Source organism: Candida orthopsilosis, assembly GCF_000315875.1.
Source record: "Candida orthopsilosis Co 90-125, chromosome 1 draft sequence".
Lineage (NCBI taxonomy): Eukaryota > Fungi > Ascomycota > Pichiomycetes > Serinales > Debaryomycetaceae > Lodderomyces > Lodderomyces orthopsilosis.
The window spans coordinates 569,186-585,847 of record NC_018292.1 but is presented as its reverse complement, the minus strand read 5'-3'; the positions used below and the strand labels follow the sequence as shown (position 1 = coordinate 585,847).

At 37.6% G+C, this 16,662-nt stretch overlaps 8 protein-coding genes across 8 annotated transcripts; 6 read left to right on the top strand and 2 right to left on the bottom strand. All coding sequences in view use genetic code 12, as the record gives it.

Annotated features, from left to right (window-relative positions):
- Positions 1 to 250: 250 nt before the first annotated feature.
- CORT_0A02680 (Asg1 transcription factor) lies at positions 251 to 3,340 on the bottom strand (the record flags this gene model as incomplete). Its single annotated transcript, XM_003866051.1, has 1 exon — positions 251 to 3,340. One exon carries the CDS (start codon positions 3,338 to 3,340, stop codon positions 251 to 253), a length of 3,090 nt encoding a protein of 1,029 aa, XP_003866099.1.
- A 3,355-nt stretch (positions 3,341 to 6,695) lies between these two features.
- On the bottom strand, positions 6,696 to 7,985 carry CORT_0A02670 (Arc1 G4 nucleic acid binding protein; the record flags this gene model as incomplete). The annotated part of the gene is made up of 1 exon (XM_003866050.1): positions 6,696 to 7,985. One exon carries the CDS (start codon positions 7,983 to 7,985, stop codon positions 6,696 to 6,698), a length of 1,290 nt encoding a protein of 429 aa, XP_003866098.1.
- Positions 7,986 to 8,744: 759 nt separating this feature from the next.
- On the top strand, positions 8,745 to 10,788 carry CORT_0A02660 (Zcf11 DNA-binding transcription factor; the record flags this gene model as incomplete). Its single annotated transcript, XM_003866049.1, has 2 exons — positions 8,745 to 8,825; positions 8,884 to 10,788. 2 exons carry the CDS (start codon positions 8,745 to 8,747, stop codon positions 10,786 to 10,788), a joined length of 1,986 nt encoding a protein of 661 aa, XP_003866097.1.
- A 144-nt stretch (positions 10,789 to 10,932) lies between these two features.
- Positions 10,933 to 12,411, top strand: CORT_0A02650 (Hgt18 glucose transporter; the record flags this gene model as incomplete). Its single annotated transcript, XM_003866048.1, has 1 exon — positions 10,933 to 12,411. One exon carries the CDS (start codon positions 10,933 to 10,935, stop codon positions 12,409 to 12,411), a length of 1,479 nt encoding a protein of 492 aa, XP_003866096.1.
- A 247-nt stretch (positions 12,412 to 12,658) lies between these two features.
- On the top strand, positions 12,659 to 13,423 carry CORT_0A02640 (Rpl28 ribosomal protein; the record flags this gene model as incomplete). The annotated part of the gene is made up of 2 exons (XM_003866047.1): positions 12,659 to 12,707; positions 13,023 to 13,423. The coding sequence occupies 2 exons, from the start codon at positions 12,659 to 12,661 to the stop codon at positions 13,421 to 13,423; spliced, it is 450 nt and encodes a 149-aa protein (XP_003866095.1).
- A 412-nt stretch (positions 13,424 to 13,835) lies between these two features.
- Positions 13,836 to 14,519, top strand: CORT_0A02630 (hypothetical protein; the record flags this gene model as incomplete). Its single annotated transcript, XM_003866046.1, has 1 exon — positions 13,836 to 14,519. One exon carries the CDS (start codon positions 13,836 to 13,838, stop codon positions 14,517 to 14,519), a length of 684 nt encoding a protein of 227 aa, XP_003866094.1.
- Positions 14,520 to 14,665: 146 nt separating this feature from the next.
- On the top strand, positions 14,666 to 15,278 carry CORT_0A02620 (Erv1 protein; the record flags this gene model as incomplete). The annotated part of the gene is made up of 2 exons (XM_003866045.1): positions 14,666 to 14,772; positions 14,825 to 15,278. The coding sequence occupies 2 exons, from the start codon at positions 14,666 to 14,668 to the stop codon at positions 15,276 to 15,278; spliced, it is 561 nt and encodes a 186-aa protein (XP_003866093.1).
- A 146-nt stretch (positions 15,279 to 15,424) lies between these two features.
- On the top strand, positions 15,425 to 15,937 carry CORT_0A02610 (hypothetical protein; the record flags this gene model as incomplete). The annotated part of the gene is made up of 1 exon (XM_003866044.1): positions 15,425 to 15,937. One exon carries the CDS (start codon positions 15,425 to 15,427, stop codon positions 15,935 to 15,937), a length of 513 nt encoding a protein of 170 aa, XP_003866092.1.
- Positions 15,938 to 16,662: the final 725 nt, after the last annotated feature.

Below are 16,662 nucleotides of genomic sequence, written 5' to 3'. Positions count from 1 at the left end.
GTCTCCAAATATCCTGTCTATTACCACTTTCAGCCCAATCAAAGGTGTATTCGGAGATATTCGGTACTTTGCCTCTTTCTTTGTTACAGACCCAATTAATATATTACAAATATACATACAAATTACACTGGTTGAATAAATATACAGAATGGTCAAAAAACATATAAATAAATCTAATTGACCTTGTCCGTTATCGCTTAAACGTCTTATCTCTCTATCACTTGATGTCTTTCTTCTCTTTCTCTCTCGTTCAAAATGGTGCTAAATAATCAATAGGATTGTTACCACCAACACCACCACTCATGTTCCCTGGTGCAAATCCATCCAAAGCACCGAAAATCTCTTCAAAATTTAAATCTTCATCAGGATTGTAATTATTGTTATTGTTGTTAGCAACAAACGAATTTTGGGAATTGTAGATGTTACTTCCTTGTTCCGGCTCATATTGTGTAAACTGCTGTGGCTGCTCGGTAGAAGCATATTGTTGTTGATGAGGTTGCTGAAATGGTTGTGGCTGCTGTGGCTGCCCTTGTTGTTGTTGTTGTTGTTGTTGTTGTTGTTGTTGTTGGAACTTTTGATTATTTGGCAAATGTTGCTGATCATACATATAAGGTGGAAGAATCTTGCCAAATATTTGTGCATCAAGTTTATCAAACACACCCGGCATGTAATTGGAAGTAAGACCAGCTCCAACATTACCGCCAATCTCTTCGTTATCTTCTTCTTTAATCACCAGGAGTTTTTCGATATTAGCTAAATCTTTAGGAATTTCTGACGTTGATTGAAATCGAGCAATACTGGCGTCCTTGAAAAATTCACTCAAATCATCCTTTTTAAAACCGTTCACATAGCGATTATTTTCATCAAAATTCTTAAATGTACTCTTCACATTTTCTTGAAGAAGAATATTGGCGTTTTGTTGCATTTGCTGTTGAGCTTGTTCAGCTTGTTGGGTTGATTGCGAAGATGATGGCTGGTGTTGCTGTTGTTGTTTCTTGTATACCGTTTTCGATGCTGTCCTACGATTCAATTGTTCAAACAACGTATTCAACATATTATAAATTCGCAACGAACTATTAGATGAATCCTTTAATGAATCCAACACTTTTTTTCCAATTTCAATATCCTTTTTAATTACTTCAACATTCAAGTCATCATCAAATAATACACCACATGCATTCACACCAAGTCCATTGTTGTTGTAGTTTGAAAAATGGAAATAATACATCAAGCATGCGATACTGAAGAAAATGGTGTACATTGAAAACCAATATGTTCCAATCAACAACTGTTCATCAATCATCTTGTTTGCTAATTTCACAACCATACGTGCGATTTTGATACAATTGCGCCCTCTGATCAATGATCTGGGATCTGATAAAGATCCATTCATTGAATCACTAACAAAATGGATAAATGGACGATAAAGCATAATTTGACAATTTAAAAATGACAAATGTAGATAATAGTTGGCAAGAACAAACTTCTCAGGGATATCTGTTCTCTCCACATTAGGATCAGTAGGTTGTAATTCACGTGGCAAACTGTCCAACCATATCTTCAATTCCATCTCCAATTCAGTAACCTTGGTATGAATTCTATCTGGTGCCGATGGTAAAGGGGTGGTTAAGGTCAGGGGAAGTTTTCCAAGAGTGGACATTGGCACTGTTGGTGACTTTGTGAATGGGTGTTGTGACTCTTGCTTCACCGGTTGTGGAGGTTGTGGTTGCAGGTGTGGTGATACTTGCAGACTTGCTGGCGATGTGTGTGACTGGTTGGACTCCTGAGTCTGATTCTGCTCGTGTTGTCGTTGCTCATGTAAAAACTTGTTTTCCTCGGTATTTGTAATCTTGACAGGGTATAATTCTTTAAGAATATGTGACAATATAAACATCAATTTGGTGTGATAATTGGCACAACCTGCCGAGCTTAATCTTCCTCCTTGTTTCTCGTACAAGTACCCTTGTCTAGTGACATTTTCATCATCTAAATCATCTGGCAATTCTTGATCAAATTGATCTTCGGTAAGTGAGCGAGGTAATCCTAGTAAACTATTGATGTAGATGTCCATTTTGTATATGGTAAAAAATAACCTTTTCCTAGTATCAATCTCCATTGGATCTAATTTGCGTTTGGAATTCTGAAAAATGGATAAATTACGATGTAATCCTTCTTTTAATGCACTTCTAAGAGCTATTCCAATATATGAATAGCAAGTAGACAATCTAGCTGAACATTGTAAATACATAATCATCATGACAATAGTTTGAATTGAACTTATATCACCAACATTGGTAATATCCATCAACTTCCTAGCCTCCAAAAAGTACTTGAATCCGTCATCTTCTAGATTCTCATTATGTGAAGTTTTCTTGTATGGTGATTTACTAAATAAACATCCACAGGCTAAACTTGAATAAAGAAAAGGAAGAAATTTTTGTTGTCTATCACCATACTCACTAGGGTCCAATGAATATAGTAAATCTATTTCTTGAATAAGTGATGGTCGATGATAAAATCTAAACAAAACACATGCTTTGTTCCAAGTGGTGTAAATCAATTCCAATGCCTCTTCTTTACTAGGAAGGATTAATTTAACTTCACGAGGTGTTGTCGCAGTATAATCGTCACTAAAAGTTTCTGCTGATGCTTTTCTTGGCGGCGGTACTATAGATTCTTTGTCGTGCATCAAATCAGCAATTTCATTGGTATTTAATACAAATGAAGACGACTTTTGACTCATGTGGGAAATAATCTTTTGAAATCTATCTAAATCGAAATCCAAGTTTTGGTCTAAACAGCTGAATTGTAGTTTGGGGAGTAGTGCACTGATAATTTGCTGAGCAATGATTAAGTTCTTTGTTGGGAATGAGTCGATTGGTACACCATTTGGTGGGTTTGAAGCAGCAGTAGCAATAGAAGCATTCACTTGGCTACCATTAACAGCAGCATTGGCTGTATTGGCAGCAGCAGCACCACCTAAATTTCTCAACAGTTGGTCGTGATCATTGTATAATGTACCATTTGCTGCTGCGGCCTGTAATGCAGCAACAACATTAGGCAGTGATGGCTTGGGAATACCCGAGTTCTTTTTATTTCTAATATTTGGTTCATCATAGGTACAACGAAATGAATACACGGTACAGTGAATACAAGGTTGTCTACCATCACATTTGACTTTTTTTGCACGACATGTGTCACAAGCGCGAGTAACCCGTCTTCTCTTCGGTTCAGTAGATGGCTTTTTTACCATATTCAGTTTAGAAGAAGATACGGGGGTGGCAACTGAGCTTGAGGTTGATATTGTGAGTGGAGACAAGTCTTGTGGATCGTTGTTCATATTGTGAAAGAAAAGATGTGGTGGTAAGTGTTGGGTGTGTTTAAGCGTGTGGTGGTATATGTACTGTGGACACTTGGTTATGGGACGTTGGCGTCTGTATATTTATGTATATATATATATTTATATATATGATTTGGTTGTCAAAGTTCTGTGGTTCCTGATGAGTAATGAAATGGGGGAGAAATGAGGAGAGGGTGTGAGAAATTTAATTTTGAAAAAAAATAAATAAATTTTATTTTTTACTTTTTAAATATGGAAAACCCAGAGAATCAAATGCGAGAGTGTGTCCCTATATAGAATAGAAGGTAATCCATCTTATATATGCACACGTTCTAATTATGCATAGAACAATTAACAAATACTATATTACATTAGTTACATTGTTATATAGGGTCTTCAACTGTCACTACATTGCATCTTAGAGAAAGAGACTCCTATGTAAATTTTAAATATAAAGTTTGTGGGTAGGTGCGGCTTGATTAAGAATATTTTATTATAAGATCACTAAATCTCTGCACATCTCTGGTCAGAAAATTCCTTACATCAATTCTATTTGGGCATTTGTTGTCTTTCCGCTTTGCCGAAGGGGTGGCCATTATTTTATTACAATTGAGGGTCCAAGCCATGATACCAACTGTCACATAGTGTAACGGTAAGGCAAGTACATTATGCTGGATTTACAAGTGATTGAAATAGAATTGTTGAATCACAATTCTTAAGTTTAGGTGACCTAAAGTTTAACAAAGCCTACGACAAATTTATGAACCAATGATAGTTGATGATGGAGAATGATAACGAGATCTAGAGGAGAAAGCGTGTGTGTGTAATTATTTTATTTAACACAAACTCATATACAATAATGGTGAGATACAAACACAGATTGTAATCACAATTATAACAATATCAACCAAAAAACCAAGAAAACTTCATCACTCAACAAATTATGTAAGTTGCTTAAGTGATGTTGATCACAATGCATTGTGTTTGTTGAGCTTTACGCTACAAACATCAAACTCAATTCATAATTAATTTTGTGCGTTTTGTGTTTTTTAAACTGATTTTCCATCCTATTTTTTGTTTTCTATTGTAGCGTTCAATGCATCATGCACATGCACGTACCTAGTATGGGATCGGATATATCACAACTTACATTGCTGGTTATCAACAATAGCTGAGGCAACCAGATTATGGTGATAAAATGTCAAGTTTCGAGATAGAAAGCCATTTCCAAATTTTTGCTCGTGTCGTTGAAACAAGCGAATCTAATTTGAAAATTTAGATCAATCCCCGGACTCTGAAAGATTTAAGAATGTCGAAAAAATTAGTGTGTGTCAGATTGATGCGACATTACTTGGACTTCAAAAATTAAAGTTACCAAACCCAAATTACCCATTGACGTAGGTTGGTTCTGTAATTGCAACCTTACCAGTTATCCAATTAACCTTTGAACGCACTTTGGTTGTGTTTAATCTAGCTACCGGGTATTTATCTTGACTAAATAAGAACCCATTGGCTGTGAATCCGGTAAAGCCTTACATTATACAATACAAAGTACAAGAACATTAATTTACTGACAGATGCTTTCAAGAACAATCTACTGTACCACATACTAAAGCTTCATCGCCCGCCAAGCCTATAAATAAACGGCAATACACCCGGATCTAGTCAATTGAGTCCACAAAGTACCATCCCAGCCTGCTCCAATTTCAACTGGAGTGTTGTAACATCTTCAAATGCATCAGCGATGTATAAACTGAGCTTTAGGTAAAACAAACCTGTATTTTTCATTATTTCTCCAAAACAAAAGATCAAGAAGAAATCACAATCTGAACCACTGAGATTTCAAACGAAGAATATAAAGGTTATTAATTTATCAAGGACATTGTTTGGAGTGACCCGTACTTTATAAAATGAGATTGCACATCACGACTGCAAGAATACCTCGACGAAAAATGGTGTTGCTGATGACCTGGTTGTTGATGCATTGTCTAGCGAGGTAGATACGGACCAAAATTTTGAAGATTTTTTGACACAAAGGGGAACATATTCTGCAACTGGAATGATGGGTGATTTTCAGAACCAAACAAGCACTCAAGACGCCATGAAGACGGACGGGTACTCTATTACTTCCAACCGACATTCAACTTCTATGAACCAAGCACAATCAACCATACTACCGCGGACTACTCACGAACCACTTCAGGGATCTAACGTTAAAAGTAAACTACAACCTTAAAACCGAAATGGAATACGCAATAATGCGAACGGCAACTACTCACAGAATGAAGTATTCGTAACCAACCAAGTATTGGATACGGTTTTATATGGGCATTCCAGATTTTTTAAATTTGCATTCGAAATACAACAATAAATTTCTAAATTAAAAGATGCGAAATTAAACAATGGATCGTTCGAGGTTAAAATTAATCAATCTTTGCCTCCATTGGTGAAAAGTTTCTTTTCCCTTGAGGATGTTCAAGAAGCTATCAAATTCTCACACATTCAAATTGCTGCTATCATCAAGTACCCGGTTTCAGACAATACATTTTTCAACTGAATGTTCAATCAAGAATACCCCAACACCAATTTTAACTTACATGATTTCGAAACGAAGAAGGTATCATCACCGCTAGGGGAACTTCGATAGATAGAGGAACCAGAATTTGGAACTGCCCACCACTTTCGGTACAATTACATTGCAAATCAATCAATCCACACCGCCGGTTACAAAAAGTATTCTTACCTGATGATGAAATGACATACGACTTTACAAAACCGCAGCTCGACATTTCCACAAAATATTTATCAAAGTATAATCGATAGTTGATATTCAAAAGAGAGCGCAACTATAAATATTGGCATTGTGGTCGAGACGGAATTCGACTGCATCCATTAGATATATCTGCCATCACCGCTTTCCATCAACCAGGATCAAGCATGGCGGGTTATAAAGCTCAGTTTTCAATCAAACAACGAGGAAATAATCGATATCAAATTACCTACGAATGGAAGCATACTCATGCATTTTCAATCCTTTTCATATCATCAATGACCATTTACTTGCTGGTCCCAAGGAATTCTCATTGAATCGTGCCAGAGCTAAATATAGTTGGAGAGTGGTTGATAATGTGTTGAGGACGAGGCTACTGTATAATAATATTGATTTACTTGAGCAGAGCTGGAAGGTACTTTATTTTGATTATTGTCGAGTTGTAAAGATATTGAAAAATGAGGAAAGTAATGGACTGCAAATAGCACCATCCATATGGTAAACTTCGTTGACTTTGTAGGTTGAGTTTCAGCATGTTTTGTCTACTGCTTCATGACAGGTGATACAATATACACACACATACATCTAACTGACATTTGCGCCAACAACAGTACTGTTTTTACATTTCTCTCCCTTTTCATTCACCAAAAATGCAGGTGGTTTACCTTCTTCAGTATAGGTAACTTCAAAGTTTTCAGTAGTGGTAAATTTAGGTTGAACAGCTTCCCAAATTTTCTTCTTTGGGTTCAACTGTTTTTCAGGAACACCGTTATAACCTTCGAAAAAGATTTTGTCACCTGGTTTAGAACCTTCTGGTGGGTTAACAAATTCAACCACACCATCGTCTTTATTTGAAGCACATAAAACCATAGCACAACTCTTGACACCTCTCATTGTGACTGGTTTCAAATTGGCAACAACAATCACATATCTCTTTTGCATTTCTTCAATTGGAACATAGTTGACCAATCCTGAACATACGATTCTTGGACCTTCTTCATCCCCCATATCAATAGTTGACATGTAAAGAGAGTCGGCGTTTGGATGTCTTTCTGCTTTTTGAATGAATCCAACTCTAAGATCAACCATTGCTGGTGATGGAGGAGCAGCAGATGCGGCTTTTTCATTCTGTTTTTGTTTCTCTTTTTCAGCGTTGGCTTTGGCTTTAGCTGCCTTCTTGGCTTCTTTAGCTGCTGCTCTAGCCTGTTTCTCCTCCTCGGTTAATTCTTGATATGGTTTTTGATCAGATGGAGCTCCTCCAGCAACTGCTTCACCTTTTGGTTTCTTTTTATCTGCTTTAGCATCTCCCTTGGCAGAAGCGGCATCTTTACCTTGAACATTAGCTGCTGCTGCTGGTTTCTTCTTCTCTTTGATTTCTCTTGGTATTTCAATATCGTAATCAATCTTGACTGGTTCTGGAACATTCACCAATGTGTTTTGAACCAAATCAGCCCACCTCAACAAATGTCTATGTTTGGTAATATCTTCCTTGGAAGTCCATTTTGATGCCAATGGGAACACTTGTTCAAACAAGATCAAATCTGCTTTACTTGGAATTGATCCAACGACAAAAGTTTTGCTTCTTAATGAATCATTAATTTGTGCCAATGTATCACTTTCATCTAGTCTTTTTGACAAAGTTTCAAATTGAGAAGATAAAGCTAATTGCTCATTATTTAATTTTGGAAATTCAATGGTTTCCAATTTTGATGGAATTTGATCCAAGGTCAATTTTTCAAATTTGGTGATGAAATCAGACATAACGTAAGGGGATATAGATATGCAACGTTTAGGAACGTACAGGTATCGTTGAAATGAAAATCTAAAGAATCTAGTGGTTTTCAATGATAAGAATTGACTCAAACGACTCTTCATTGAATCCTCTTTTTGCTAAATAAATTTTTTTTTCTTCTCATTGTCGTTTTCACCTCAATTCCTCTGTTCTATTTTATTTATGCAACTGTACCACTAAACACAGGGGACGCTTTTTGCAACTATTTAAAGGATGCAGGGTGTCATGGATTATAAAATTGGGTTTGAAGTTTTTTAAACTGTAAATTCACTCGTGTTTGATGTAGCCTGAATGTACATACAGACACCACTAGCAAAAAATCCCTAAAAGACCTTCTCTTTACAATCTCCTCAGTTATATTTCTATTCAGTATGAGCTTTGCAAGATATTGTTCTGATGCACTTGTAAAAGTCTATCTTACTTAGAGGTATAACTAATTAGATCATACTTGCAAAAAATGGATTTTCAATCCTCAAATTATTGTCTCATTCTTTTGGATCATTTGGTTGCAAAATTATTCAAGACATGAGAAAATAAATTTGATCAGTATTATTACACATCAAGAAACTATAAATTTTCTAAATTGATTTATCAGTTTCCTTCGTATTGTAAAAATCCTAACGTCGAGTAGCCGAGTAAGATTGATACCCCATCAGTCAATTGGTAGCACTACCCAGCCGAGGATATGATTCAATAATTTCTCTTTTTCTTTGTATGTGCGGATTTTGGTCAATCTCAATGGGTGAGGAACAGCTACCAGCAGTTTACCAGTTTAGTATCACATTACATGTCTCAATATCAAATGTATATATAAGAGGGATAACTTTGCTATCAAGAGTAAGATGAATGAACGCCAAGAAGTGAAATATCCTGACTCTGATCATGAGAACGGTACCGAAAATAGTAACCCCACTGTTAAACCCGTACGTATAATTCAGATCCCCACTTACTGAAGGTCTCATTACTAACGTGATGCACCAGAGAAGGAAGAAAACATCGAGAGCATGCAACCACTGTCACAAGGCACACATGACATGTGACCCGGGAAGACCTTGTAAGAGATGCATTCAACGAGGTTTGGATCAAACATGTGAAGATGCCCCTCGTAAACGGAAAAAGTACCTAGATGATGTCCCAAATTCCAGCTTGACGATAAAAAGAACACAGAGTCTACCTCAAGATCATCAATCAAGCCATGACTTGCAACACGGCTACTCATTGAACACGACGTTACAACAACCTCATGCTCAAAACTTGCCTTTAGGACAGAATAATCATGCATTTCTCGATATACACTCCCGTTTACAACTGCGTCAGTCAAACGAGCGGGACCAGCAAGTTCCGCTCCATCATCAAGGTGTGAGTGCTCCTGCACTACAGCCTCAAACACAATTGCAACAACAAGTTGCCGATCAGCAGCAGATTCAACCCCAAATGCAATCAATATCACCACCCTTAGCTAGACCAGCTTCGGCAATTCCAGAACAGTATCAATTGTATCTGCAGCCTCAGCGACCTCAGCTGCTACCACAACCAAATAATTTCACTCCCAACCATACGACATACCAAGCCACCTTGTTCCAACATAATGCGTCAGGACTGGGAATCCAATCCACAGCTGACTACTACTACCAAAATTCTTTCAATCAGTCTCGCCAGCATTCACAGCTGGAGCAGGAGCAGTCATCTTCAAATTCTCAATTAGCTCCACAACAATCAAGTAGAGCACCAACTAGTGCAAACTCACCAACTTCGTTTATCCAATATCAAAAAAAGTCAAAATTTCTCTCCACTGCCGCAGATTTGGAGTATGCCACCCTTTCCAATATTTTGCAAGACAACTTTGGCGGCCATCATACAACGTCAAATGAAGCAACTCCCAACTCACATATTATGTCCCCAAATCTATCACCCCATAATATGTCCAACGCAGGAAACACAGTGCCGCCAATACCCGAAGTGGAGTACCAAAGAGGGACAGAGACAACGACATACAACAACGGGTTACAACATAAGCACCTGGATGTATTAACAGCACCAACATTCAGAAATACGAGTACCTTATTTGAAGATTCAAAATATCCCAAATGTGATGAATCAATCAATCAATATTTTATTGGTCAAATAGATTCCGAAAAGACATCATTATTTCCCGATATTATCACTGCTATCGAAGAGATGAAAAACACAGATTACACAGTGTATGAAGAGCGAAACTCAAAACTGAAATTGTCATTTTCAATTGGAATCCTGCATGACGAAAACAATCCGAGCAACGTCAGCGGCAAAGAAGAAGCGTTCTTTAAAGAGCCAGAGGAGATTTACGCAAAAGTTACTAAACCATTTTCATATACGCCTGGGTACCATTCGCTTATTGCCTATTTACGCAAACGGTTCCCCAAACCTTTGCTAGTCGAGATGGCGAAATCAATGGCCATTTACCGACCATCTTTCATTGCCTGTACCAATTCATTAAAGGAGCATGATTTGATATTTATGGAACAATGTTTTCAAAGAACATTACTCACATACGACAATTTTATTAAAGTCAGTGGTACGCCGACTATTGTATGGAGAAGAACTGGCGAAATAGCTTACGTGGGAGATGAATTTTGTGTTTTAACTGGATGGAACAAAGAGCAGCTAATGGGTAAAGGTCAGCGGAAATTCATTGTTGAGTTACTAGATGACAAATCAGTGGTTGAATATTTTCAAGTATTTTCTAGAATTGCCTTCGGGGATTTTTTAGGTGCTACAATGACGGAATGTACTTTGTTAACGCCAAAGCCAGATGTCAAAATTAGAACTGGTTGCGTGTGGACATTAAAAAGAGATGTATTCGGGATACCCATGATGATTGTGGGGAATTTTTTGCCAATTATTTAGAATTAAAATGACTGTAATACTATATATGATTTGAAATTCGTAATATTTGTCTCGGTAGCGTTTTTGCTAATCCCTTATTTTTAGACGTCCCACAAAATTGATCACGATAAATGAAGCAAACTAAAGATAACACCACACTACAATATGCCATCATCACAACACCAACAGCAGCAGCAGCAGCAGCAGAAGCTTACCGCTAACTTGCTATTTTCAGTCACCACGATATGCCTTGGGTCTTTACAATTTGGGTACCACATGGCCGAACTCAATTCGCCTGAGTTAGTACTTACATGTAAGCGTTCACAACCAGGACCAGTGCCGTACATGGATTCATTTTGGGGATCTCGTGGATACATTCAATGTATACCAATGACACCGGATCAAATTGGTCTAGTTACATCGATATTTTCAATAGGAGGGTTGGTGGGGTCATTCTATGTTGGACATTTAGCTGACAAGTATGGAAGGAAATTAACTAGTTATTTGCATTGCGCAATGTATGTCATTGGATCGATATTGAATGGTTTAGCCAACACATTCTATGGACTACTTTTTGGTAGATTCATATGTGGGTTAGGAGCTGGATCTGCTTTAGTCATCACGTCTTTGTACATAAATGAGGTCTCGCCAACACATACGAAGGGGTTATTGGGATCAATGAATCAAGTAAGTATCAACGTTGGCATATTATTTACACAATTGCTTTCCCTTAAGTGGTCTAATGACAATGATTGGAGATGGTTATTAATTACTGCTGGAGTCATTGCTGCAATTAATGTGATTGTGTTGACGATTTGGGTTGACGAATCACCGATGTGGTTGGTAAATCAGGGCAATCATGATCAAGCATACACTGTGTTGCATAGATTAAGAGGGGGAAGCTATTCTGGAGTTACAGCCGAAGTTAATGGTTGGAAGACTAATGACGAATCTGCTGAGGAAAGCAATTCCTTGATGGAAAATGGCGAACTAGACACAGAACAAGAGCTGTCCAAAAGTACTGCTACTTTATGGGAATACATTACGTCCTCTGAATTTAGACCTTCGCTCATTGCTGCAGCTGGTGTATTGATTTTGCAACAATTTGATGGTATAAATTCGATCATTTTTTACGGAGTATCTGTTTTGGTATCTGTGTTTCCTAACCACTCAATCTTGATCAATTGTTTGATTTCGTTGGTTAATGTTGTCGTCACGTTTGGATCTGCCACCGTTGTTGATAAATTGGGTCGCAAGCCGTTATTACTTACATCGGTGACATTCCTTGGTGTTGCAACTGTCTTGATGGGCTTTGGAATCATATGGACCAATTCGATTATGTCAATCGTGGGAACGTTTACATACATCACTTTTTTTGCCATCGGTCTTGGCCCAATCCCATTTTTGTTGGTGGGTGAAGTGACTCAAACTAAAGCCAAGGCATCGGCCCAGAGTTTTGGTACCAGTTTGAATTGGATTGCGACCTTCATTGTTGGATACCTGTTCCCAGTATTGTTGCATGCGACAGGAGGTTCCGTTTATTTCATATTTACAGTCATGTGTGGTTTCAGTATCTGGTTTATTAGAACTTACGTTCCAGAAACAAGGGGTAAACTGACGTATGCAGAAGTTTGGGGTAGGTGAATAAAAGTCGTTAGGGCTTCAGCCCTAATACGTATGATTGAAACAAAAAGAAATATCTCGTAGTGCGAACATCACTTTTTGTGATACAAAGTGAAACTTTTAACTACTGGTAAATGGTAGCGATGTAGACCTCACTGTACACACTCTCACACTCTCACTCTCAAACAAAACATTTTAATTTTCGAAGTATTGAAATTTTTTTTACAGAAAGGTTCCTATCAACTAAGGTTTACCAACACATACAACAATGCCTACTAGATTAACCAAGACCAGAAAACACAGAGGAAATGTTTCTGGTATGTACATCGATATATCAAAGGAGCAAAAGGGAGATCTATTGAACTAGATGAAGTTACAAGTCATGAGAACGAAGAAGAGATAGAATTTTCCACCAACAAACCTGGACGTAATAGAATAGCACATTTGCATGGGCTAATCGAATACTTCTCGTCACAGTTCAGATGATTCACAGTTTCAAGTAGGAGTCTGCAACTCCTGTCGACATGATCCACAGCAATACTCTAGTTATGGTACATCAGGTCACTCATCTAGTTCAAAATTCTTCTTGAAAACCCAACAAGAATTTATTTACTAACATTCTTTTATTATAGCCGGTAAGGGTAGAATTGGTAAACACAGAAAGCATCCCGGTGGTAGAGGTATGGCTGGTGGTCAACACCATCACAGAACTAACTTGGATAAATACCACCCAGGTTACTTCGGTAAGGTTGGTATGAGATACTTCCACAAACAACAAAACCACTTCTGGAGACCAGAGATCAACTTGGAAAAATTATGGACCTTGGTTGACTCTGAAAAGAAGGACGAATACTTGAAGAGTTCATCAAAATCAGCTGCTCCTGTCATTGACACATTGGCTCACGGTTACGGTAAAGTTTTGGGTAAAGGTAGATTACCAGAAGTTCCAGTCATTGTTAAGGCCAGATTTGTTTCTAAATTGGCTGAAGAGAAGATTAGAGCCGTTGGTGGTGTTGTTGAATTGATTGCTTAAGTGTTGTACTCGACTTTGTATAAAATTTAATGAAAAAAACTTAGTATACTTTCCGAATAGGTGAATTGTATAGGGCTGATCAGATCTAGCCCTTGTATTAAAGTGGTTTATATTCCTTCATATCATCTCCTGCATATAACTGTTCTCATCGGTTGGAAAGGTTCATTTGTTTACATTCTGAGAGAAAAGTGATGAACAGATTGGATTTAACACTCTTCTTTCTCTTTGGGACAGCATAGACTGATTGCAAACCACAACCAGCCATTTAAAGTTGCTTCCCTCTCTGTGTGGCTTCAAACCAGTTTGCTATTAGATGCGTAGATCTTTTAGGAACAGCTTACTTTTATCTTAAATATTCAACACATTCATTGCATTCAAGATCATTAACACACACTCATCATCACCAACGCCAATGAACTCCATCAAGAATTTGACTGAAAACCAGTGGAAACCAGCAGATGCATTACCACAACACATCAAAGATTTGCTAATTCCTAGATCCCCGGCACAGCCAGTAAACTACATGCTTGCATTTTTGCAGATCGTTTCATCATTGAAATTTCAAAAACGTACTGGTTGGTTGGATCATGACGTACCGCCATTGGACACGGAAAGTATTGCTGACCATATGTACCGAATGTCCATCATTTCAATGATTGCACCACCAACCAATGTAAATAAAGACAAATGTGTCAAGATTGCCATTGTTCACGACATAGCTGAATCACTTGTCGGTGACATCACTCCATATGCTGGAATATCCAAAGCAGAAAAACATCGCAGAGAAGAAGAAACTATACATTACCTCCATGACGTGATTAAACCGTATAATCTGGACTTTGCTAAGGAGTTGGTCGAGTTGTGGTTTGATTACGAGGAAATCAGAAATACCGAGGCAAGATACGTAAAGGATATCGATAAGTTTGAGATGATCAGCACTGCATATGAATACGAATTGAGGTTCGGTTTGAAGTACAATTTGGATCAATTTTTCAATGCTAGGTCAGCAGTGAAGACCAAAGAAGTAGGTGACTTGTGTGATGCTATTTTGGAAAAACGTGCAAAATTAGTTGCAGAGTCAAAAGATAAAGAATAAAAATAAATGTAGAAAGTTAGAGCTAGGCATTGTTAATATTTATACTTGCATATTGTTACCAAACCTCTAGGCTGTTTTCCGCGCACCATCAATATTTTCACAATAAAATCCATTTCGTTCTTAGATAAACAACATAGCATTTATTCATGCCTGTCCCAACTACAGAAAAGAATAAGCCGGACAACTCGTCTACCACGAGACCGGAATTTGGGCTTTCAGGTCGTAAAATTATTTACGACAAGGATGGCAAACCGTATGTTTCAGAGACTATCGCCTTTCACTGTTTTGATTACTAACCAAAACAGGTGCCGGACATGTAATGAACTATTAGACTTTCAGTTCGTGACAGGAAAGACAAAGTCGGCCAAATCTGTTACCAAGTCCTCAGATAATGCCAGCATATCTTCCAAAAACAAACTTAAATATGCAAAGGAAGAACCACCTGACGTGGCACAATTGGGAAAATCTTCATGGACGCTACTTCATTCAATTGCTGCCACTTTTCCAGAAACACCAACCACAAAACAGCAACAAGACATGAAACTGTTTCTCAACTTGTTTGCAGGATTCTATCCTTGTTGGTATTGTGGTGAAGATTTCGTCAAGTATATAGACAAACATGAACCTCAAACAAAGTCCCAAGATGATTTAGGTAAATGGTTATGTGAAGCTCATAACGATGTAAATAAGAAGTTGGGAAAGCCACAGTTTGATTGTCAGTTTTGGAAACAGAGATGGAAGGATGGATGGGATGAATAGAGAACATTTGTAAATAGATGATATAGATACCCTTGTAAATACTCACGTGAGCCTGAAATTTTGCGACCGAAAATACAAAAATACGGAAAGATTTAGCAAACTTACATGTTTCCTGTTCATCAATCCATAATAACAGGAAACACAATATGTTTAGCAGAAACTTGGCTAGGTCTATTGAACGAAGCAAATTCTACAGCCAATCGAGACCATTCTCATTAACGGATTGGATCAAATCTTGGAAGGATGCCGCACAATCGCAACGTTTAATCTATCCACCACCAGCATCACAATTCACCACACAAAATAGGATTATAGATGTTTGGATCACAGAGAAGCAAGATATTTACAACTACATAAACGTTAAGCCACCATTATTACTCAATTTCGCTTTTGCTACTCCTAAAGATAATAAAGTTACACAAGCGTTGTTTGATGTGCTTTCGGATAAGTCTAAATACCCACTGGGGAAAGAGCCAGTTTATTTGGTGAACGTTTTGGCAGATTCCGATGGTGGTAGGGAATTGATGATGGATTACGTTGTTGGTAGCAAATTGCCATGTGTGTTGGTATTGAAGCACCAATTGCCAGTGGGAAGATATGTTCCCGATTTGAATAATTTTAGTGAACAAGACATTATTGAATTTTTGAAAGGAGTATAAAGAAAGTAACAGGCTACGATGGGGCACAGTTGCCTCTATTGTCCAATATCTAACTGACACGGTCGCCCCTGAAAGTTACATTGTTTGCAAATGCCGAATTTCTTGTCTCCCTCAACGTGATTGGACTATTTCGATATAATTGTGTAATTACACCCAAGCCACAAAATAAACAATATAATGATAAAATGAAGTCAGGATGTAAGAGGCTCAGAATGCATTGACTGTAATTCAATGATCATACAGCCAATGACCTTACCTTGTTGGATGCACAGAGAGAAGCACACCGTAGTCGCTTTTTACTAATTTGTATCACTGCCTTTAACAATAACGCAATTGCCTGTTGATGACAATGAGATCCGTTCATTATTTGCTCTATCAGCTTACAGTCAGTTTGATCTATTGACGCCAAGTAAAATCTTTTGAAGCCGTTCCTGGAAAATTTGGGACCTGAGGAAATGTCAATTTCCAGAAAGATTAAATGTCCGCATTATGGATTTACGCAAAATCCAAAACTATTCATTATATAATATATTAGGTAAGCATATCCGCTGGAAGACAAAACTCTTCCGGTTTTATATTTTTACGTGCAGGATAAATGACTGTGATAAATTTTGGTAGAGAGGATTGGTAATAATATTTACACGCCACATTGATTGTACATATAGTGGGGTACTTCAATACGGCAAAAGACTAAAGCTTTACTCTACAGTAGATTATGGATGAGT